The sequence below is a fragment of the Oncorhynchus masou genome, chromosome 28 (genome assembly GCF_036934945.1).
Source record: "Oncorhynchus masou masou isolate Uvic2021 chromosome 28, UVic_Omas_1.1, whole genome shotgun sequence".
In the NCBI taxonomy this organism is placed as follows: Eukaryota; Metazoa; Chordata; class Actinopteri; order Salmoniformes; family Salmonidae; genus Oncorhynchus; species Oncorhynchus masou.
This window is the reverse complement of record NC_088239.1, coordinates 74,839,969-74,864,491: the sequence shown is the minus strand read 5'-3', so window position 1 is coordinate 74,864,491 and position 24,523 is coordinate 74,839,969. Positions and strand designations below refer to the sequence as shown.

Below are 24,523 nucleotides of genomic sequence, written 5' to 3'. Positions count from 1 at the left end.
TTTGGCTATGTAAGCCACACCAGTTGCTGACAGGTGTATAAAATCAAGCACACAGCCATGCAATCTCCATATAAAAACCACTACTAAATGACACCAATAAGAAGAGACTTGCTTGGGCCAAGAAACATGAGCAATGGACATTAGATCGGTGGAAATCTGTCCTTTGGTCTGGTAAGTCCAAATTTGGGATTTTTGGTTCCAACCCCGCCGTGTCTTTGTGAGATGTAGACTAGATGAACGGATAATCTCTGCATGTGTGGTTCCCACCGTGAAGCAGGGAGGAGGAGGTGTGATGGTGTGGGGTTGCTTTGCTGGTGACACTGTCAGTGATTTATTTAGAACTCAAGACACACTTAACCAGCATGGCTACCACAGCATTCCGCAGCGATATGCCATCCCATCTGGTTTTAGCTTAGTGGGACTATCATTTGTTTTTCAACAAGACAATGACCCATCACACCTCCAGGCTGTGTAAGGGCCATTTGATCAAGAAGGAGAGTGATGGAGTGCTGCATCAGATGACCTGGCCTCTACAATCACCTGAACTCAACCAAATTGAGAAGGTTTGGGAATAGTTGGACCACAGAGTGAAGGAAAAGCAGCCAACAAGTGCTCAGCGTATGTGGGAACTCCTTCAAGACTGTTGTAAAACTATTCCAGGTGAAGCTAGTTGAGAGAATGCCAAGAGTGGGCAAAGCTGTCATCAAGGCAAAGGGTGGCTACTTTGAAGTATCTGAAATATAAATATATTTTGATTTGTTTAAATATTTTTTGGTTACTACATGATTCCATGTGTTATTTCATAGTTTTGATGTCTTCACTATTATTCTACAATGTAGAAAATGGTGAAGATAAAGAAAAAACATTGAATGAGTAGGTGTGTCTAAACTTTTGATTGGAACTGAATCTATTTTAATATTTTACTCCCTTTATGATCTTGTCTCATTGCTGCAACTCCCCAATGGTCTCAGGAGAGGTGAAGGTTGAGCCACGCGTCCTCCAAAACGTGACCCGGTTCTTTATGCCCACCCACACCAATGACACTGGTTCTTTACGCCAGTTCTTTATGCCCCCCCCTCCCCCAGATGACACTGGGCCATTTGTGCACCACCCTACGGGACTTCTGGTCACGGCTGGTTGTGATACAGCCTGGGATCAAACCAGGTCGGTAGTGAAACCTCAAGCACTGTGATGCAATGCCTTAGAACACTGTGCCACTCGGGAGCCCCTAGAACCAGAATTGTTTGTTGGGAGCTTCATGAAATGTGTTTCCATGGCCGAGCAGCCTCGCACAAGCCTAAGATCACCATGCGCATTGCCAAGAGTTGGCTGGAGTGGTGTAAAGCTCGCCACCCCTGGACTCTGGAGCAGTGGAAACGGGTTCTCTGGAGTGATGAATTGCTTCACCATCTGGCAGTCCGACGGACAAATATGGGTTTGGCGGATGCCAGGAGAACGCTACCCGCTCGTATGCATAGTGCCAACTGTAAAGTTTGGTGGAGGAGGAATAATGGTCTGGGGCTGTTTTTCATGGTTGGGCTAGGCCTCTTCGTTCTAGTGAAGGTAAATCTTAACACTACAGCATACAATGACATTCTAGACGATTCTGTGCTTCCAACTTTGTGGCAACAGTTTGGGAAAAGCCCTATCCTGTTTCAGCATACAGAAATGGTTTGTTGAGATTAGTGTAAAAGAACATGACTGGCCTGTACAGAGGCCTGACCTCAACCCCATTGAACACCTTTGGGATGAATTGGCCGACTGCGAGCCAGTCCTAATCGCCCAACATCGGGGCCCGACCTCACTAATGCTCTTGTGGCTGAATGGAAGCTCGTTCCCTCAGCAATGTTCCAACATCTTGTGGAAGCCTTCCCAGAAGAGTGTAAGCTATTATAGCAGCAAAGGGGGGACCAACTCCATATTAATGCCCATGATTTTGGAATTAAATGCTCGACAAACAGGTGTCCACAACTTTTGGTCATGTAGTGTATGTTATAGTCTACAAACAGAGTGGGTACTTTCTTTTCAAATAACTTTGCTGATTTCGACTGAATGATAAACAGTCAAAGGTTACCATGGCAAAGCATAGATTAATGGTCAGAGGGCAGTCACAGACATATGACTAAAGGGGAGCATGCCGACGCTCCTTAAAAACCTGTCAATTGAGAAAGAAGTATGGTTGAAAGCAACGCTGGCAGCTCTGCTTTGAAAGAAATGCTACTGAGAATTATCTAGTGGTATCTGAACATGTAGATGCTTGTATAGATACTGTAATTTAAGCTCAAGAGGTGCTATACTGGAACTTAGCAAGTCTACATTCGTATCCCCTCATTTTTCAGAGACTGAACCGTAAAGCTTGAGAGACTTCGTGAGATACTTACATGTAGTTTACAATTCAAGCCATTGAAAGCAGGATAAGTACATAAGTCAAGGTTCCAAAATGGGTCTGTTGGAGTAGTCTGACATAGTGTGGCAACATAGACAGAACTGTGAGTTCACCAGAGAGCTCTTAAAATATTCCCTAAAGTTGTTGGAACGTTCACTCATGAGATGAATCTACACTACAGAATTAGTTTTGAAACCTTTTTGTATTGAATTCTTTCATTGTTTCCTTTGAGACACACAGACTAGTGAGCCAGAACCCAATGTCTAACATTGATTTGACGATTTGAGGAATCTCTTCACCCCAAGCGAGACCTGCCATCAAAATAATTTTCCTTAGCAGTGGTCTTTGGTGTTGCAACCAACTCATTCTTCTCTAACAAAGCAACTTAGATACACCACTGTCAATGCCTCTTTCTTTCTCTCATTTCCCATCATATTAAATCCTCATCCTCTTCCTGCTAAACCATTTCTTCACTCAGTGTAATCACTTAGTTTGTGTGTACAACTTCTCAAGGCGTGCAGAATGCAGGTCTCTGGGGCTCGTTGTGTATAAATATTTGTCCTCGATGGATTTCCTCCAGCGTGCACATTCTTTATCTTTATGGCCTACTTGTTATCTACCAAAGGGTGTCTGAGTTAGTGGGGATAGTGCTCATACAGTGCATTTGGAAAAGTATTCAGACTCCTTGACTTTTTCCACATTTTGTTACGTTACAGCCTTAATCTAAAATTTATAAAAATGTTCCCTCATCAATCTACTACACACAATTATACATAATAACAAAGCAAAAACAGGTTTTTAGAAATGTAGCAAATTTATTTAAAAACTGAAATATTACATTTACATAAGTATTCAGACCATTTACTCAGTACTTTGTTGAAGCATCTTTGGCAGCGATTACAGTCTCGAGTCTTCTTGGGTATGACGCTATAAGCTTGCCACGCTGGTATTTGGAGAGTTTCTCCCATTCTTCTCTGCAGATCCTCTCAAGCTCTGTCATGATGGATGGGGAGCGTTGCTGCACAGCTATTTTTTATGTCTCTCCAGAGATATTTGATCGTGGTCAAGTCCGGGCTCTGGCTGGGCCACTCAAGGACATTCAGAGACTTGTCCCGAAGCCACTCCTGAAATGTCTTGGTTGTGTGCTTAGGGTCGTTGTCCTGTTGGAAGGTAAACCTACGCCCAAGTCTGAGGTCCTAAGTGCTCTGGAGACAGGTATTCATCAAGGAACTCTCTTTGCTCCGTTCATCTTTCCCTCGATCCTGACTTGTCTCCCAGTCCATGCTGCTGAAAAACACTCCCACAGCATGATGCCACCACCATGCCTCACCGTAGAGATGGTGCCAGGTTTCCTCGAAACATGCCGCTTAGCATTCAGGCCACAGAGATCAATATTGGTTTCATCAGACCAGAGGATCTTGTTTCTCGTGGTTTGAGAGTATTTAGGTGCCTTTTGGCAAACTCAAATTGGGCTGTCGTGTGCCTTTTATTGAGGAGTGGCTTCCTTCTGGCCACTCTACCATAAAGGCCTGATTGGTGGAGTGCTGCAGAGATGGTTGTCCTTCTGAAAGGTTCTCCCATCTCCACAGAGGCACTCTAGAGCTCTGTCAGAGTGACCATCGGGTTCTTGGTCACCTCCCTGACCAAGACCCTTCTCCCCTGATTGCTCAGATTGGCTGGGCGGCCAGCTCTGGGAAGAGACTTGGTGGTTCCAAACTTATTCCATTTAAGAATGATGGAGGCCACGGTGTTCTTGGGAACCTTCAATGCTGCAGACATTGTTTTGGTACCCTTCCCCATATCTGTGCCTCGCCACGATTCTGTCTCGGAGCTCTACAGACAATTCCTTTGCCCACGTGGGTTGTTTTTTTCTCTGACATGCACTGTCAACTGTGGGACCTTATATAGACAAGTGTGTGCCTTTACAAATCATGTCCAATCAATTGAATTTACCACAGGTGGACTCCAATCAAGTTGTAGAAACATCTCAAGTATGATCAATGGAAACAGGATGCACCTGAGCTCAATTTCGAGTCACATAGCAAAGGGTCTGAATTCTTATGTAAATAAGGTATCTATGTGTTTATTTTAATAAATTAGCACAATTTTCTAAAAACCTGTTTCCACGTTGTCATTATGGGGTATTTTGTGTAGATTGCTTAGGATTTATTTTTTATTTTTAATCCATTTTAGAATAAGGATGTAATGTAACATAATGTGGAAAAAGTCATGGGGTCTGAATACTTTCCGAAGGCACTGTGTATATACTGTGTGCAGTATGTGCTCAGTATGTAGGAGGAAAGTAAATGTTGCTTGCACCTTTTTCCTGTTTCAGTTGTGGATTTAGATGGATGTCACAAAGGGTGCATTGAAAAGTCTGAGTACCTAATCGTCTTGGTTGGATGAAGCTGTTTTCCCCTACACTTTCTTCTAAGAAAGAAAGGCTACCTACTAATCAGGGGTGAAAGTAGAATAAATGTTTTCCCGGTACCCAACCTCCTAAATGTGCACACGCTTGCGCCAAACATTGTTATGGATCTAATCATAGAATTAGATATATAATCACTATTAATTCAATAGCATCTCTGTGGGCCTAGTCGTAAAGATTTGTCATTTCACTTTTTAAATGTATTGTGCCATAAACACAGGCAGTCATGATGTTTTCATCTGATTATCAAACAATCACGTCAAAGGGCTCCTTTACTAGGCTACCTGCACACGTTCATCCACTCACAACATATTACCAGCCTCCAAACAGTGGTGAATGGAAAGAGACTGTTACTCAAAACACCAAAACGTGTAATGGCATTGGCGATTGGCATTAGGTTAGCATTTATGTGTCCACTGCTGTCCTCGCGGGTCTCAGTGTCGGCCACTCATTGCTGCCTTGGAAAATGTCTGTTTTTCTCGAAACCACGTCACATTTTGGATCGTAGGCTATACCACCCGTTTTCAAGTCCATTTGCACATTTTTCATGCCCTCTGATTGGTACGGCGTACCCCCATGATTTATTTTGCCGGGATGCCGTACCAGACCGTACCGCCTTACTTTCACCCCTTGGTTCTAATCTACAGTAAAGCAATCTTTACATTTCAATTGGAGCCCGACCGATATCATCCGATAATTCCAGTGATAGCCGATATTCAATAAATGGGATGAAAAAAGGGAATCTCATGCTGATCTGAACACTTGCAACCATTCTCATGATATGTCAATATTGTCTCAATGTAAGAAATCAACATAACGTTTTTTTGTTTTTTGTTGTATAACGGTATATCGGCAGATATATCGGTATCGGTAAAGTTTGTCCCCCATAAAATCATAATATGTATCGGACCCCACAAAACTATCGGTCGGGCTCTAGTTTCAGTTGAAGACCAATTGTTTTCAGATTGGTATGGTAACAGCATCATAAGTCACATTCATGACAAACTCCTTTGTTGTACACCAGACAGACATCCAGATGTTGTCTATGATCAGGGTGAGAGGGAATTTTCTAACACCTGTTTCCCTCACTACAGCTGTGTGTTCAGGGTATGAGGGAGGCATTGGGGCTGGGTAAGGTTTTTAGTGAATGAATGCCATAGACAAAAGCGCCTTTTATAGCAACAGACGCCACCAGGGAGATTACCCCCCAGAGCCATGGTCTGTCGGCGGGCACATTTTGTTGTCATGTTTCACCATTAGCTGGGGTTTGCCAAGGTGAGCAAGACACAGCTATCCAGAACTGTCCTGTAGGGACATGTCAGCTCTCTTTTACTGGGTTTTCCCCCAGTTTCCATCTGACAGACTGCGGTTCTGTGTTGTTCGACCTCATTGGATCTTTAAGCCCGTTGTTGAAATGCAACCCAACATCCACCGCCACATGCTTGACTAAAACCAGTCACTTAGTCAGTTCTATTGGACTACTGTTGATGCCAGTTCAGCTGATTTCATCAACCAATCTGTGTGCAGTACGATGTGGTGTCCCTGAATCTCCCTGAATATGTGAAATATTTTTCATTAGAGGTTCAGAATAAACTAAGGCATTGTTTTCCAAATGGAGGGTTGGGACCTATTGGTTGGTCACAGTAAAAGCCTTCTCGGCTGTGGTTCAAAGTTGGGACTTGGCTACAAATGTGGTATTCTTAATGTTAAGTGAAGGAAAGTAAAGTAAGGATAGAAGTCAATAGGCTAGAGTTGGGTGATGTCTCCAAAAAGTTATCATATCTCAGGCTATCACAGACCAAAGCATTGCTATCAGGTGATAAATACATCTGGTGTAAATCTGCCAGCAGTCCCTGATGCATACAATGCTTCACACAGAATGGGGCAGTCATCAGTTTTATGGGGCAGACCTGGAGTTTGGCTTTCTCTCTTGCACAAGTACTATGTTGTTCTCGATTGTCTTAGTCAGTTGAGGCCTGTACATGTAGCCTGTTGTCTGCAAATCTGAACAATGATATATTGGGCCTTTCTTTGAAACTCACACCCAACTAAGAAAATCAAACCCATGCATCCCTCACATAAGGATGACATCTGGTCCAATGTCACCTGTTTCTAATAAGCATGGAACTTGTAACTCCCATTGGACCAAAAATATTTCAAAGCTCTTGATGGTCCTGAGTTATGAGTAATTAATTCATCTGCGTGTGGTTGTTATGAGCACACTGAATAGCTGACAACATGCTGGAGGGTTGTTTTCTTCTTATTAGATTTGGCCAAGTCTCACAAAGATGCTATTTTGGCTCTGCTGGTGAGTGGTTGTTAGCATTTTTTCATCATGAATCTTATACTGGAGGCAGCTCTGCAGAGTGGTCACTAGCTGGCACAGCCACAATATCATAAAATATGATGTTAAACCTAACCTTAACCACACTGCTAACCCTAATTCCTAACCCGAACCTTAAATTAAGACCAAAAAGCAAATTTTTGTTTTCATACATTTTTACAATATAGTCAATTTTGACTTTACACCTGGCCTATCGAAGGGGAAATCCCTCAGTTCTGCCACCAGGACAAGACTCGTGACAATAATCGTCAACCTGCGTTCTGCATAGAGACTTTTTTGGCTACGGTTCATTGCATCAGCTGAAACCCAAAAGATCTGAACTAACTGTGTCAAAGCAAAAGATATACAGGCGGTCTATTAAATAGGTATTATGTTGTTTATTTTTAAAATATTGGATGAAAAGTGAACACCTGCCCTTGAATATTTTTGATGTTGCTTTCTCTTGCAGCATTCTTCAACACAGTATCTGCACTTTGATATTAGAGTAGGAGTGTCAGATGTTCAGGCTGCTGCACTGATACTATGGAGGCTCTAGTCGACAGCACCTGGTTAAATTGTGTTTGAGAGCTTATTTTTACTCTCTAAATGGTTATATGAGTGAGAAATATATGTCATTGCTATAGTATATGTTGCCCACTCACAAACTATTATCTCAAATGAACATGTTGAATTATTTAGCCATATTGTGACGCACTCAGGCGTAGTGGGAGCGGAGTCAGGTGCAGGAGGCAGAAGGTACGGAATAGTGCTTTTATTTCAGCACAGGGAAAATCATACACTCCAAATACCAGGCACACATCCACGATTGGCCCAAAAACAGTACCTAACTAGTCCGGAGAAAAACCAAAAACGAAACACACTACCACACATAAACACAGTGGAAAAATAAGCCTGCACAAAGAGCAGGCGGGCCTTACCGGCTTAAATAGCCCAACTACAAACCTAAACAAGAAACAGGTGAAACCAATAAGACAAAACCAATAGAAAAGGGAAAAGTGATCAGTGGCAGCTAGTAGACTGGTGACGATGACCGCCGAGCAAACAGGAAGAGGAGCCACCCTCGGTAGGAGTCGTGACACATATAGAATTATTTTATATTGAGCAAATTTCCTTAATGTAGACAGTTTGTGTTACTACCTTACACAAGTTAGCATTTTCACCCCATAAATAACACATCCTTTTTACATCAGATTGGGGATGTTAGTATAAATGTTTATAGTCATCACGATGACATAAGATCAATTGCTTAAATCCCTTGGCTGAATACAGTGTGCAACATCCTAAGTGGTGGAAAACTGTATTTTATTTCCTCATTTTTCCCCCCAACTGCCCGCCATTAAAGCTAGATAAGGAGGGAAATGATGCCTTTGCAGCCTGAACGGTGGGTGCGTTTTGTACGAGCCAGCCTACATGGGACACGAGTGTATTACCAGTTGGGCACATACAGTGCCTTGCGAAAGTATTCGGCCCCCTTGAACTTTGCGACCTTTTGCCACATTTCAGGCTTCAAACATAAAGATATAAAACTGTATTTTTTTGTGAAGAATCAACAACAAGTGGGACACAATCATGAAGTGGAACGACATTTATTGGATATTTCAAACTTTTTTAACATCAAAAACGGAAAAATTGTGCGTGCAAAATTATTCAGCCCCTTTACTTTCAGTGCAGCAAACTCTCTCCAGAAGTTCAGTGAGGATCTCTGAATGATCCAATGTTGACCTAAATGACTAATGATGATAAATACAATCCACCTGTGTGTAATCAAGTCTCCGTATAAATGCACCTGCACTGCGATAGTCTCAGAGGTCCGTTAAAAGCGCAGAGAGCATCATGAAGAACAAGGAACACACCAGGCAGGTCCGAGATACTGTTGTGAAGAAGTTTAAAGCCGGATTTGGATACAAAAAGATTTCCCAAGCTTTAAACATCCCAAGGAGCACTGTGCAAGCGATAATATTGAAATGGAAGGAGCATCAGACCACTGCAAATCTACCAAGACCTGGCTGTCCCTCTAAACTTTCAGCTCATACAAGGAGAAGACTGATCAGAGATGCAGTCAAGAGGCCCATGATCACTCTGGATGAACTGCAGAGATCTACAGCTGAGGTGGGAGACTCTGTCCATAGGACAACAATCAGTCGTATATTGCACAAATCTGGCCTTTATGGAAGAGTGGCAAGAAGAAAGCCATTTCTTAAAGATATCCATAAAAAGTGTCGTTTAAAGTTTGTCACAAGCCACCTGGGAGACACACCAAACGTGGAAGAAGGTGCTCTGGTCAGATGAAACCAAAATTGAACTTTTTGGCAACGATGCAAAAAGTTATGTTTGGCGTAAAAGCAACACATCTGTGGAAAGAACTGAAAACTGCTGTTCACAAATGCTCTCCATCCAACCTCACTGAGCTCAAGCTGTTTTGCAAGGAGGAATGGGAAAAAATTTCAGTCTCTCGATGTGCAAAACTGATAGAGACATACCCCAAGCGACAGCTGTAATCGCAGCAAAGGGTGGCACTACAAAGTATTAACTTAAGGGGGCTGAATAATTTTGCACGTCCAATTTTTCAGTTTTTGATTTGTTAAAAAAGTTTGAAATATCCAATAAATGTCGTTCCACTTCATGATTGTGTCCCACTTGTTGTTGATTCTTCACAAAAAAATACAGTTTTATATCTTTATGTTTGAAGCCTGAAATGTGGCAAAAGGTTGCAAAGTTCAAGGGGGCCAAATACTTTTGCAAGGCACTGTAAATCCTAGACGATAGCATAAATTTAGCGCCCACTATCGGCTGCCTAAGCTACTTACTAACCAAATTGGGGTTTCATCCATACATCAAGGTCCGTGCCATTGTGATCAAAAAAATGTTTTAAAAGATAGACATGACATAAAATTGAATGGTTACAGAATTTACAGAATAACTTGAAGAGAGATACGAGGGAAGGCTTCCCCATTCAAAGGCTGAAAAACAGAAGTGCATCTGGTTACTTATTATGTTAGATCGTACAACTGATAGACATAAATGGGATTCCTCTCTTAATGTCCATCTGCAAGGTTTGGAATGATGAATTTTAGCAAGGAAGGTAGTGTGTACTAGTCCCTGACCACAACATCCAAGTCTTTCAAGCCTTTGTGAAAATGCACCACTGCATCAAAGCCTCTCATGTTTGACTTTTAATGGCCATTTAAAAATAGCTTGTTCACAAATTACAGCTTTTAAAGGGTACCCTTGGGCTGTCGGACGCGGAAGCATTTTTAAGACCGTTAAAACAAGAAAGAAACTACAATTCACCCTATTTCACCTCTACAACTGTCATCCCCTCCCCCATAGAAAAAAGCCAGAGAAGGAAAAGTTTCCAAGCCTTCACAGCTGCTTTTTAGGAAACCAGTAAACTGTAATAAAGCGAAGCCAAAGATAGAGCAAGGATAAAGTGGTGAGAGGGTTCAGCCGTCCCCCTTCCTCCGACCCCTCCCTTTCCTCCACCCAATCATCTCTCCACCCATTCAATTGACAGACCAATTCCCTCTAAATTCTCTGGAGGAAATTGACTAATAATGCCTTGGAGATTTATCTGGGTCCCGGAAGCCCAGCTCCTCCTGAGGTTCTCTATTAGAATGTTACAGTAATGTAGCATGCTGCAATTTACTGTGATGACCATGTCTTGCCATGCAGCTATCTAAAAACATTCATTCCATTTTCCATTTGATTTAGTTTAATGTAATTTTCTTTGTAGCCTAGATGTATGTGATTTTGTCAAAACAATAGCTTAATTTACATTATTTGAATGGTACTTAGTTGCACATACCTCTTTTCACAGGGATTGCCTCAGAAGACTCGCCCATATGGCCTGAAGAAGACGACAAGATTTGATCATACTCAGGACACTCTGAAGGAACAATTGCACCTGTCGGGAGGTGTCTATCCAGAGACTGTGTTGTCATGGAATGGCACAGAGTCTATCTGGAATCGGCCTCGCTGTGGTGTTCCAGACTATCCTACTCAGAAGCAAAGTGGCATCTCGGACTACCACATGCAGAAAGGGGGCACCTTTAGAGGAAAGCAGCGGCGGAAGCGCTTCGTTGTCTTTGGGGGGCGCTGGGACAAGACTGACCTCACCTACAAGTAAGGTTATTCTTCTTTGGTTGATCTAGACCAGGTATTCCCAAACTGGGGTACGCCAAATAAAAATGTGATTCACATAAAAATAATAATAATAATAGTATTTTAGAGAAAAAAAAAGAAAAAAAAATATCCATTAATATTTTCCAACGGGGCTATACATTTGGGTGAGGTTTTTTTCTCGCCTGAGTAGCCTCGTTTCACTGCCAAAAATTTAATGAAACCATCTAGTGTTCAGCGAAATAACAACACAATGTCAAATACAGGTAGCCTAGGCAGCCTAGTCAAATAATTAATATCCAATCACATTAACTGTTACTCTCTCGCGGGAAACTTTCACTCTTGCGCAGACATTTAGAAGCGAAACATGACAATTTGAAAAATAAAGACGTCTTTTGAGTAGTAAGACATGTACAAAAGCAACAGATACCATTCATAAGAAGGGCCTAGAAGCATCTTATATGGTGAGCTACCGAGTGGCTAGGACAGGCAAGCCCCATGCTATTGTGGAAGACTTAATTCTTCCTGCTGCCACGGATATGGCTGGGACAATGTTTGGGGAAAAGGCCCAAAAACTATACAGACAATGACTTCATCAACAACACTGTTTCACGGCGCATCAGTGACATGGCAGAAGATGTTTTGAAACAATTACTGCTTTGCATACAAGCCAGTGAGTTATATGCATTACAGCTGGATGAGTCAACTGACGTGGCGGGCCTGACACAGATCCTGGTATATGTCTGTTACGTTTATTGGGGGACAATTAAGGAAGACATCCTCTTCTGCAAACTACTGAAAACCAGGGCAACATGAGAGGATATTTTTAAAGTACTGGACAGCTTTGTGACATCAAATGGACTTTGGTGGTCAAGATGTGTTGGTGTAAAAGCCATGACAGGGAGACTTAGTGGAGTGGTAACGCGCGTGCAAGCAGTTTCTCCCGACTCCACTTGGGTACACGGCAGCATCCACCGAGAAGCTCTTGCTGCCAAGGGAATGCCTGACAGCTTGAAAGACGTTTTGGACACTACAGTGAAAATGGTTAACTTTGCTAACTTAAAGCAAGGCCCCTGAACTCTTGTGTATTTTCTGCATTATACAATGATATGGGCAGCGACCATGTAACACTTTTATAACACTGGTTATAAAGGGGCAAAGTATTGATATGATATTTTAAATTGAGAGACGAGCTTGAAGTTTTCTTTACTGACCATCATTTGCACTTGTCTGACCGCTTGCATGATGACGGGTTTCTCACACGACTGGCCTATCTGGGAGATGATGGAAAAAACAACATTTGAGAGTGCGCTGACCCTGGTGCTAGCAGCTGGAGGTTGAATGTTTGAAGGGGTGCGGGACCATAAATTTTTTTTATTTGTATTTCGTATGTAAATTAAATTTTTATTTGGCGTACCCCAGTTTGGGAACCACTGCTCTAGACATATCCATGCATTTAGCTTTTTCACTGGGATCTGCTTTTCCTGAGTTTGCTCTGGAATTTTTATACATGGCGTACAAATTCAAGAGGTTATCACTGATATCTGTAGTTTAGCCAGCAAGGACAGAGACACAAATGCAACCCCTGTCACGGTAGACTGGTTAACTTCTACAGTACACTGGCAGGCAAAGGCCACTACTGGCTGGCAAAGGCCACCACCGGCCTGCAAAGGTCGCTACTGGCTAGCAAAAGCCACCCAGGTTACAGCTACTGAGAGGAGAGAGGAGCCTTTACACTGACGCCAAAACTTCTAAAGAGACACATTTCAGTGAAGGATAATTTACTTTGTTGTAAAGGATAGGCTGCCCAGCCTATGTAGATGTGTATTCATTGTTTGGCTGAGTTCATGTTTTTGATAGAATTTCAAACCAGACATGGCAGAAAACTAGGAGGCACGACTTCAATTTACTTTGGGACTTCTTTGCCTTTGAAGCGCCTTTTGAGTGACACGGTGACCTCGTGCCCTCGGGGTCATCTGCACTCCTCCCTGTGTTTGGACTGCCTTGCCTCTTCCATTAAAGTCAAAAGACGGGCCACACCGGACATTTGCCACCCACCCCCTCTGTCATTTGGAGTCAGGTTGGGTCGTGACCTGATAAAACATAGCCATTTACAAGACAGTGTCAGAGCACTCAAGCATGTTACAGCAGAGCAGACCGCATGCTTCCTGATGTCTCCACATACAGCTCAGCAGGAAGGGGGCTGGAGAGGGGAAAGGTCAAGCTAATAGTTACTTCCAGAGGAGTGTTATCAGAAGAGCAACACTGAGTCTTTGTTACAGAAAGCAATTTCTTTTTCAACACAACAGTAAGTGTCACGCATATTTTTTTAAATAGTCCACTGTTAAAAACATTTCAAGATATAGGATTTTCAAGAAGCAAAGTGTCACTTGCCACATCATGATGATGCCTGTGGGAAGTGACACTTTGCTTCTTGAAAGTCCAATATCTTGAAAACTTGACTGCTGACATGCTAAACATTTTGGGACTGTATTAAAGAGATGCTCCGGCACTTTTGGATAATTTTTAGCCAGCGGTTCTGAAAGTAGCACTCATGAGCCAAAAAATAGCCTAAGTCACATATGTGCGCCATGTCATCTCCTCTCTCTCTCTCTCTCTCTCTCTCTCTCTCTCTCTCTCTGTCTCTCTGTCTCTCTGTCTCTCTGTCTCTCTGTCTCTCTGTCTCTCTGTGCCGTTGGGCCCGCCCTGCAATTTCATTGGATAACTTTGGGCAGGCCTTTTGCTAGCTGTCCCTCAAATGTGAGGGGCTGAAGCTCATTGGCTAAAACTCAAATTGCTAGGGTGCTGACCCATGTGGAGGTAAAAATGTAGGAAACATGGTGCAGCACATCTTCAAGAAAACAGTTGCTTTCAAACTAGGGATTTTGTGGCTAATTGAGGTAAAGCAGTAATTCTGCTCATAGATTATGTATGTATGAACTACACATTGACACATCCATCCCAAAGCAGGATGTTTAAAAAAATATTTTTTTTTAGTCGCCAAAGTACCGGAGCATGTCTTTAATAACAGTGGATTAATGAAAAAATACAGAAATATAGTTTTTGAGTGGATTTTTCCTTTAATGGCGTAGAATTGTTATATTATATTGTATGAATAGTGAGCTTGTGTTTTCATGTGAAAAATGCCATATGTATTGATCAAGCGTACAAATGCTGTGTATGATTAACCACCCTTCCCCAAACAAACACCAATATATTGCATCATAAGTCATCTTTACTCATGATCCCTTTGAGGTAGCCACTTACTCAGTGTCCCTAAGTATAGCTTCATTGTCATTTTGCTGATTGTCAACAGGCACTGAACCTCCCGTGCCCTGCACTCCCTCTCACAGAAAATAATTTCTGCACACACAGCTTTTCAAGAAAGGAACAAATAATTGTACGATTGTACAGTACTGTAGGGGTGTGTACTGTACTCTGCTGGCTCATCACATTTTTATCTCAGGAGACACACAACAGCACAGAGCTGGACCTGCCACTTTTGGCCCACGAGCCAGCAATCAGCACTGTTGTCCCCGCTCTGGTTCCACTGCTCTTTTCCCAGAGTGGCTATGGTGAGGGGGGTCATTACCAGGCCAGCGTTTTGCTGTCTCCTCTGTGATGACTAATAATAACGGGCCGTAGCATTAGCAACATAGTGACTGTTCCACATTCTGGAACTGAACTCCCAGGGTACAGGTTTAATGGGTGTCTGCTGCAGGCGTCGGGGGCTGTGGTTAGAACCGGGCCCCGGCATGCATCACCGTGGCAGGTTTAGGGAGGTTGTTGAAGTAGAGTAGGGTAATACAGCAACAGCACAAGGCTGGCCTCTCCTGTCTGGGCATGTATGTAGGGCCTCCACACAATGAGGCGCAATCCATTTTTGCAACCCCCGCCCATTCATTATGAAATCTAAAATGAAGAATAAAAGTGATAGCCGCCATGGCTGGTATCCAGGGAGGCACCCGGGGAAACGCCTGCAGGGCAGGGGGTAACGGATTGCAACAGAAAGCAGGGGTGGGGGGGGGGGTTTTACTGGCGCCCACTGAGAAACCCATAATATGAAACATGAGACCGACATTGAGACTGAACATGTCACGGTTGTTTAAATGTCCTCCATGGGGTGTCGCCTGGTAATAATAAGTGCTGCCCTTTCTGTCTGTCAACGCCTGTCATGATAATGCAGGTCCTGGTTGGACGGACGCACACACAACCTCTGTCAACTCAGCATTCAGCCTTGCTGCATGGTTATGTTTCTATGTACTGCACATTACCTATGCCTTGAATAACTGAAGTATGAATCCAAATACAACAGGTGTAGCCTTTACCGTGAAATGCTTACTTACAAGCCGTTTCCCAACAATGCAGAGTTAAAAAGTACGAAAATGTGCAAATAAAAATAGAAAATAGGAACACAATAGATAATAATAGCGGGGCTATGTACAAGGACTACCGAGTCAATGTGCAGGGGTACGAGATAGTTGAGCTAATATGTATATGAAGGTAGGAGTAAAAGTGACAAGGCAATCAGGATAGATAATTAACAAAGTAGCATCATTGTACGCATGTGAAGAGTGTAAAAATGTGTGTGGCGTCAATATGCGTGTGTGTGTGTGTGAGCATGTGTGTTTGTGTTGGAGTCTAAGTTTTTTTTTACATTTAAATAAAAATGAACTTTTATTTAACTAGGCAAGTCAGTTAAGAACAAATTCTTAAGTATGTGTGAGTGTGTGGGTAGAGTCCAGTGAGTGTGTGGGTAGAGTCCAGTGAGTGTGTGGGTAGAGTCCAGTGAGTGTGTGGGTAGAGTCCAGTGAGTGTGTGGGTAGAGTCCAGTGAGTGTGTGGGTAGAGTCCAGTGAGTGTGTGGGTAGAGTCCAGTGAGTGTGTGGGTAGAGTCCAGTGAGTGTGTGCGTAGAGTCAGTGCAAGAGGGTCAGTGCAAAACTAGGTCAATGCAAATATTCCTGTTCACAACTGTTCAGCTGTCTTGTGGCTTGGGGATAGAAGCTGTTCAGGAGCCTTTTGGTCTCAGACTTGGCACTACGGTACCGCTTACCGTGCGGTAGCAGAATGAACGGGTCTAGGCTTGGGTGGCTGGGGTATAGAGGTTCTGGATACCGCCTGGTATAGAGGTTCTGGATGGCATGGAGCTCGGCCCTAGGGATGTACTGGGCTGTCCGCACCACCCTTTGCATCCGCCTTGCAGTCGGATGTCAAGCAGTTGCCATAACAGACGGTGATGCAGCAAGTCAAGATGGCAGCTGTCAGACTTTTTGAGGATAGGTATATTTGTTTTTAAATTATTCTGCATGTGTTGGTTGGTTAGTTGGGTCAGTATGCAAGCAAGCACCTATCATAGTCTTTGTTCATGTTGCTGTATACTTAAGTTGATCACTCTTTTGTCGCTGAGAATGTTCCTGCACTGCAGAAAATGCACCTTGTAGTGTATTTGACTTGTGGTTTCCACTTGAAAATTTCAGACTTGATTTGCCCTAACAAAAAATGTCAACCCCTACATAAATGTTAATCATTTAGAATTCACATAATAACTCACATTTCCTGTTGCTGTAGGATTATTTACCTTCTGTAGCAAACTGGTTCAAATTAAATCTGTATGATTGAACCATGCTATCATGGTGATCTGGCATTGTGCAGAAAGTTAATCCATACAACCCATTCAGCAACATATTATATCCTTTTGTTGATGTGGGACATTTGACAGCTCCAACCCACCAGTCAACCTGGGTGGCATCAGATTGGGCCTTGTACCCACTTTAGAGAGGCTTCTTTCTCAAAACAACCAGATTATCCTAGACCAAGGTCACCCTGTGGCCCATGAAGCAACTAGAGAAGGGTGGTCTCACTCTGCCCCCTGCATAAGAGGATTATGGGTAGAACACAGATGGCGATCATGCTGGTGGTTTCTGACGTGTGTGTGTGTGTTTGTGTGTGTGTGTTTGTGTCTCACAGGATCATGCGCTTCCCCTGGCAGTTGAGTAATGAGAAAGTCCGTCACATCTTGCAGGAGGCTCTGCGTGTGTGGAGTGAAGTCACACCCTTGAAGTTCACTGAGGTCAGCAGTGGGAGAGCTGACATCATCATCGACTTTACCAGGTAATCATCATTATAGAGGTGTAGGATCTTAATTTGATCAGTATTGTCGTAACAAAATAGATCAACGATGGTAGACGAGAAGCAGGTACAGGAAGTGAACATTTAATTAACAATGGACATGAAACAAGGCATGACAGCGTCTGGACATGAACACATAACAACATTAATGCAGACACAGGGAACAAACGGGGGAGCAGACAGTTATAGACAGGGCAATCAACAAAGGGAAGGAGTCCAGGTGAGTTCAATGAGCGCTGCTGCACGTAATGATGGTGACATGTGTGCGTAATGAAGGGCAGCAGAGAGGGAGAGCGGGAGCAGGCGTGACAATTTTAATGTTTAGTTTAGTCCATAATGTGGCTTGGTCGATGGTATTAGCTGGGCAAAATTAGGCTACATGAAAAGTGTTACTGAGGGTTTTCAGTGAATTGATGTAAATCACAAAGCTCATCTACATTTCCTGTGGAGCAGAACACTGAGAACCTGAGGCAAGCTTGGGATGAACTCTATTTCAGCTCACCTATGTCAGAAAATCTATTGAAATTCCAGTCATGCACTGGAAAATGTGTTATTGATTTCTATTACAGATTTTAAATGTACTTTCAGTGTAACAGCATTACTGGTCATATGACTCAGTGTGCTGGTGCACATCATCAAAACTATTGGTATGTCTTGTGTCACTTTCCTGACTCACTCAATGTCTGTGTTTATCTGTGAAGCACTCAACCTTTATTATAAATATTACTAATGCTAACACCCGGGACAACCTATTTCATCTGTCTTGTGCTTCTTATCAGGTTCATCTTGTTGACTTAAGATGAGAACTTCACTTCTCTATCAGACAAAAACACAAGGACCTTTTCAAAAGAGAAGTTGAGGGATTAGCGTTGATGGTTGTACAGATAATCAGCTTTGCTGTTGGACATTCACACAGCCATGTTCATGACTTGTTATCTGTTAGGGAAAGAGGTGGGAAATAAGGGAGTTGTGTTACATACAGCTAGTACAGGTGTAGCATTTTTCACAGGCCAACACTAGTGTTCCTTTATCTCGGTACAATCACCAAACTTGAGGGCAAGTTTCATTTACTCAATCAAATCTAAAAATGTGCATGAATTTGTGAATGTCCATTTATCTTCAAATAAATGTAATTCCTGAATTAAATGTTCTAATTAGGAACCTGAACTCACCAACTCAGTTAAACTGAGTTGAATTGACCCCAACCCTGCCCATGTCTTATAATAGGCCATGCTCATTGGCGAATCGTCCCCCCCCCCCTCTCCATCCTGAAAGCACTTGAATGTTACAAAGCAGGACTTGTTTGCTACGGTTTATTTGAATGAAAAGCCTCGGGCACATTTCTTCGACTCTCAATGGATTTGTTGTGTTGGCACGAGCACAACAGCATCACATTCCCTTGTTGTAAATTACTGCAGCTTTAGAGCATCCACCTACACACCAGACCTATATACATGTTTCTTCTCTCAGACGATACTGTATCCGCCCTCGAGACCTTTGCCTTTGTAAATAGAGATTAACACTGACGTTCTGTCTCGTCCCGCTGCGGAGTTCATTTTTCCAAGGTAATGTACAGAACAGAGGCGTTTATCCTGCTTATACCACAGTTGTAAAATAAAAAAAATACTAAAGCACATATTTACCGAAGAAATAACAAGTTTTCGTAGATATTTTATAAGTGAATTCATACTTTCTCATCATTTGACCCAGTCGTTAGTTCCATCACTACGCAGGCTGGCAACATTAATTGGATTTAATCGCTGTGGTATGAGCCATAACTCAATGCCCCCACAGTGTGATGGGTCTGAGCAATGGCATAGTTTAGGACCTTGCACCTTACATCAGAAAGATGCCTCAGTAATGACATGATGTTCAGTTACTGTACTAGGTTGGATCTTGACATCGAGAGGGTTATGGAGCCCCAAGATTTGTTATAGACCCAGATTTTTTACTGTCTGCAATGACAGCATTACTTTGATTATTTACTGTACAGAAGGTCCATGGAGCTTACTTGAATATCTGAGCAGAAAGGAAAGGATCAAATGTCAATTTCCCCTTTGAATGTGTCTTCATTAATGTTGAAATGGATACATGGATACATCCCTTGTATATAAGCAACAATACAAACATAATAACAAACATATGGGAATCAGATTTGTAAGGAGCCCATAAAGCAGGGTTCCCAAACTGGCGGCCCGCGGTTGGTTTTACTTCGCCCCCCCCAAGTTTTCTGAGCAAAGAAAATGTACATATATTTTTTTGTACTGAATAAAAATAGAACAATTTTACTGACTTACATTTCAAATAAGGAAATCGGTCAATTGAAATAAATTAATTAGGCACGAATCTATAAATTTAATATGACTGGGCAGGAAGCCCAAACAGTTGGGAGCCAGGCCCACCCATTGGGGAGCCAGGTCCAGCCAATCAGACTGAGGTTTTCCCGATAGAGGGCTTTATTACGGACAGAAATAATCCTCAGTTTCATCAGCTGTCCGGGAGATGATCCCGCAGGTGAAGAAGCTGGATGTGAAGGTCCTGGGCTGGTGTGGTTACAACTCTGGTGGACATTCCTTCAGTCAGCATGCCAATTGTACACTCCCTCAACACTTGAGACATCTGTGTGACAAAACTGCACATTTTGTGTGACAAAACTGAACATTTTAGTGTGGCCTTTTATTGTCCCTAGCACAAGGTGTACCTGTGTAATGATCATGCTGTTTAATCAGCTTCTTGATATGCCACACCTTTCAGGTGGATGGGTTATCTTGGTAAAGGAGAAATGCTCACTAGCACAACATTTGAGAGAAATAAGATTTTTGTACATATGGAACATTTCTGGGATCTTTTATTTTAGCTCATGAAACATGGGACCAACACCAACATGTTGCGTTTATATTTTTGTTCAGTATAGAATTTTCATAGTTGGACATAAAAGACACCAGGAAATCAGCTCCAAGTTTTCTATTTCCAAGTATTCCCACGCATAATAGAGAGACGTGATCGTATACAAATCTAAGCAAGGTTTGAAATGATCTGTTTGGGATTCTTGCAATCAAATTGCAGTCTACAAATTATTTGTAATTAAGTTCTGGGCCCTCCGACCATCCGCTTAAGAAGAAAATTTGCCCACAGCAGAATCTAATGCCCAAAAGTGACTAATGAAGTGGTGAACTTTGTCTAAAATAAAATGTCTGACCACCCTGCCTTGTGCCTCTGTGTTTGTTGTGTAGGTACTGGCATGGTGACAACCTGCCTTTCGATGGTCCTGGAGGCATTCTGGCCCATGCCTTTTTCCCCAGAACTCACCGGGCAGGCGACATCCACTTTGACTATGATGAGAGTTGGACAGTGGGAAACAGCATGGGTGAGTGAATAGCAGAAATAACCTATTCAATTTACCGGTCTATAGTAGTGGAGGCTCCTCGCAGGAGGAAGGGGAGGACCGTCCTCCAGAGTGAATTTCATAAAAATAAAAAGAGTGAAACATTAAAAAAGATAAAACTATACTAAATATGTTCACGTCACCAAATAATTGATTAAAACGCACGGTTTTGCAATAAAGGTGTACAGTAGCCTCAGCAGTAGTCTGTAGGGTAGCACCATGGTGTAGCCGGAGGACAGCTTCTGTCCTCCGCTAGGTACATCGATTTCAATACAAAACCTAGGAGGCTCATGGTTTGGCTTGGAAAGGTTTTTCGCCTGGTCACAGACAGCTGATGTGTTGTGCATTGAAGTCTACAAGGGAAGGGAAAAGGCGAGAGGAGGAGAACACGTAGATAGTAGTGAGAAATAATTATATATACAACGAGCAAAGAGATCGTGTTGTTTTTATGTGGCTGCTATGAACGTGAATGTGTTTGTGTGTGATCAGGGGTGTATTATAGATATCGATTCTATCGAGGAAAAACATTTCATAAAACGGAAGCAAACGGAACAAAGCGGGGATAAACATTCCTGAATTTGTCCAATAGAAACTCACATTTGCAACTGTTGGATAAATGATTACACCCTAGATCAGCTAAATGCAGGCAAGAGAGTGCAAGGCGATTTTGAATGTGTCAATGTCTGTCACCTTGATTACTCAAAATTCTCTCAACCTGTGCACCTACGCTGTAAACTTCCATTCATAGGCTAGGTTGTACCAACCTCATGATGGGTACAGGGAAAATGTGAGTATCATGTAGTAGCCTAAACCTATCGATGTTACATTGAGCTGGGTGAATGGAATAAGAATGAGAGTCATCCAATATGCTGTAATGGGCCATCTCATTAAAAAAATGATCGTCCTCTCTCATCTTAAACGGCACTAACCGCCACTGTTCTCTAGGTAGTAGTTTATATGTGAAGATACTGAACAAACATTGCTAAAGATACTGCCTAAATCTTGCTCAGGCAAGTATGGTTGATGCCCTCTGTCTCAATGTCACTGACCATTGTCCCATGATGGTCCTGCAGGCACAGATCTCCTGCAGGTGGCGGCCCATGAGTTTGGCCACGTCCTCGGCCTCCAGCACTCCCTGGTCGAAGGAGCCGTCATGTCCCCCTTCTACAGCTTCTCCTATCCCCTGGAGCTGAGTGACGATGACAAGCAGGGCATCCAATACCTGTATGGTCCGCTGCGAAAAGCCCCGCCCGTCATCACAGAGACCAATGAGATCGAAACAACTGTGGTGAGGACTGAATATGACAAGAAATGAATAGAAGTCCAACTTATCAGTGAACACATCCATTGTTGGGAGCAAATAGCTAACAACTGGAATATTAGTGGATTAATACGCAATGCTCGTTTCAGTGACTCAATTTGTTGAGATTGATGAAAGTTTCCAGGCTGAGTTGAGCTTCCGCAATTTTGATTTTGAATGACATAACCTGTGCTCACTCTGTCTCTTTCTTCATGACTTGGCCACAGCCAGATCCCTGCAGGACTAACTTTGATGCCGTGTCAATGATCAGAGGGGAGATGTTCTTCTTCAAGTCCCGCTACGTGTGGCGTATCCGTGATGGCCAACTGCAGGCGGGGTACCCGGCGCTAGCAACACGCCACTGGAGGGGGATCCCCGACAACATCGATGCGGCCTACGAAGACAAGACAGGAAACAGCTGGTTCTTCCAAGGTAGGTTAAACCATAGAAATAGAATACCTGCCTGTCTAGGGTTTTACCCATTCTAATGTGTATTTCTATGGGCTCCACTGCTCTGCTGGTAGCAGTTGATTTTGAGCTCTGATATTTGGCAGACATGGTAATGAGTACAGAAGTAGCTCATCGTAGGGCAATGTGTCTAATTGTTTTTAAATTAGCTATTTTTATGACAGGACAGTTCAAAACAGACAGGAGAGGCCCAAGGTGAGAGTCAAACCCCTATCGCCAGAGCGTGTGTGTGGTCCAGAGTCGGGACCTTAGAGCGCAGTACTAGACTCTGGCATGTTGGTAGCAGTTCCGAGTGGGACCATAAGTGTTTAGTTTTGAGACAGACATTTTTCTGAAAGTCAGACACAGTAGGCTTCTGAGGGGAAGACAACTCATAATAATGGCCAGAACAGAGCAAATGGAATGGCATCATACACCTGGAAACCATGTGTTTGATATATTTGATACCATTCCACTGATTCCGCTCCAGTCATTACCACGAGCTCGTTCTCCCCAATTAAGGTGCCACCAACCTCATGTGAAGTCAGGTTTGGTCAAACTTCTAAAAATAAAGTATTTGACAGCAGATCACCAGAGGGGTAAATGTACATTGATATTAGTTGCTTCACACAAACAATCCACGGCTTAACGACTCTGCTCTGGTTTTGTTTATTTAAACAGCGTTGATCATAGTGATGACAGATGGCAGAAACATGGTCTAGTCTTGCAAGGGTGTATTGTGTGTGTGTGTGTGTGTGTGTGTGTGTGTGTGTGTGTGTGTGTGTGTGTGTGTGTGTGTGTGTGTGTGTGTGTGTGTGTGTGTGTGTGTGTGTGTGTGTGTGTGTGTGTGTGTGTGTGTGTGTGTGTGTGTGTGTGTGTGTGTGTGTGTGCGTGTGTTTAGATATACAATTGTCTGCGTGTGCCTGTGTGCAAAGGCGTGTGTCTGTGGATGTGTGTTGTTTTATTGGCGTCTAAACTCTCCACCTCCCACCAGGTCTCAGCCAGTGTTTGGGTGGGCCAATTAGGCCCAGCAGTTAGCAGAAGCTCCTATAAGCACAGCAGCAGCAGTAGAAGGGAGAGAAAACAGCAGCAGTAGGGAGAAGAAACAGCAGCAGTAGGGAGAGAGGAAACAGCAGCAGTAGGGAGAGAGGAAACATCAGCAGTAGGGAGAGAGAGGAAACAGCAGCAGTAGGGAGAGAGGAAACAGCAGCAGTAGGGAGAGAGGAAACATCAGCAGTAGGGAGAACATACAGTATGTTAATGTTAGGATGGTGCTGGAGAGATGGTGCTGGAGAGAGAGCAGTAGGGAAAGGAAACAACTGTAGTAGGGAGAGAGGAAACAGCAGCAGTAAGGAGAGGAAACAGCAGCCGTAGGGAGAGGAAACAGCAGCCGTAGGGAGAGGAAACAGCAGCAGTACGGAGAGGAAACAGCAGCAGTAGGGAGAGAGAAAACAGCAGCAGTCGGGAGAGAGGAAACAGCAGTAGTAGGGAGAACATACAGTATGTTAATGTTAGGATGGTGCTGGAGAGATGGTGCTGGAGAGAGAGCAGTAGGGAAAGGAAACAACTGTAGTAGGGAGAGAGAAGAAACAGCAGCAGTAGGGAGAGGAAACAGCAGCCGTAGGGAGAGGAAACAGCAGCCGTAGGGAGAGGAAACAGCAGCAGTAGGGAGAGAGAAAACAGCAGCAGTCGGGAGAGAGGAAACAGCAGTAGTAGGGAGAACATACAGTATGTTAATGTTAGGATGGTGCTGGAGAGAGAGCAGTAGGGAGAGGAAACAACTGTAGTAGGGAGAGAGAGGAAACAGCAGCAGTAGGGAGAGGAAACAGCACCCGTAGGGAGAGGAAACAGCAGCCGTAGGGAGATGAAACAGCAGCAGTAGGGAGAGAGAGGAAACAGCACCCGTAGGGAGAGGAAACAGTAGTAGTAGGGAGAGGAAACAGCAGCAGTAGGGAGAGAGAGGAAACAGCAGCCGTAGGGAGAGG

General features: G+C 43.3%; 1 protein-coding gene across 1 annotated transcript in view; it reads left to right on the top strand.

The window, feature by feature from the left end:
* Positions 1 to 24,523, top strand: part of LOC135518278 (stromelysin-3-like) — a 33,472-nt gene that overhangs the window by 5,849 nt on the left and 3,100 nt on the right. The window contains exons 2-6 of the mRNA XM_064943332.1: positions 10,976 to 11,280; positions 17,245 to 17,388; positions 20,640 to 20,773; positions 21,865 to 22,079; positions 22,319 to 22,523. Of these exons, the coding sequence (XP_064799404.1) occupies positions 10,976 to 11,280; positions 17,245 to 17,388; positions 20,640 to 20,773; positions 21,865 to 22,079; positions 22,319 to 22,523 (1,003 nt within the window). The remainder of the gene's footprint in view (positions 1 to 10,975; positions 11,281 to 17,244; positions 17,389 to 20,639; positions 20,774 to 21,864; positions 22,080 to 22,318; positions 22,524 to 24,523) is intronic.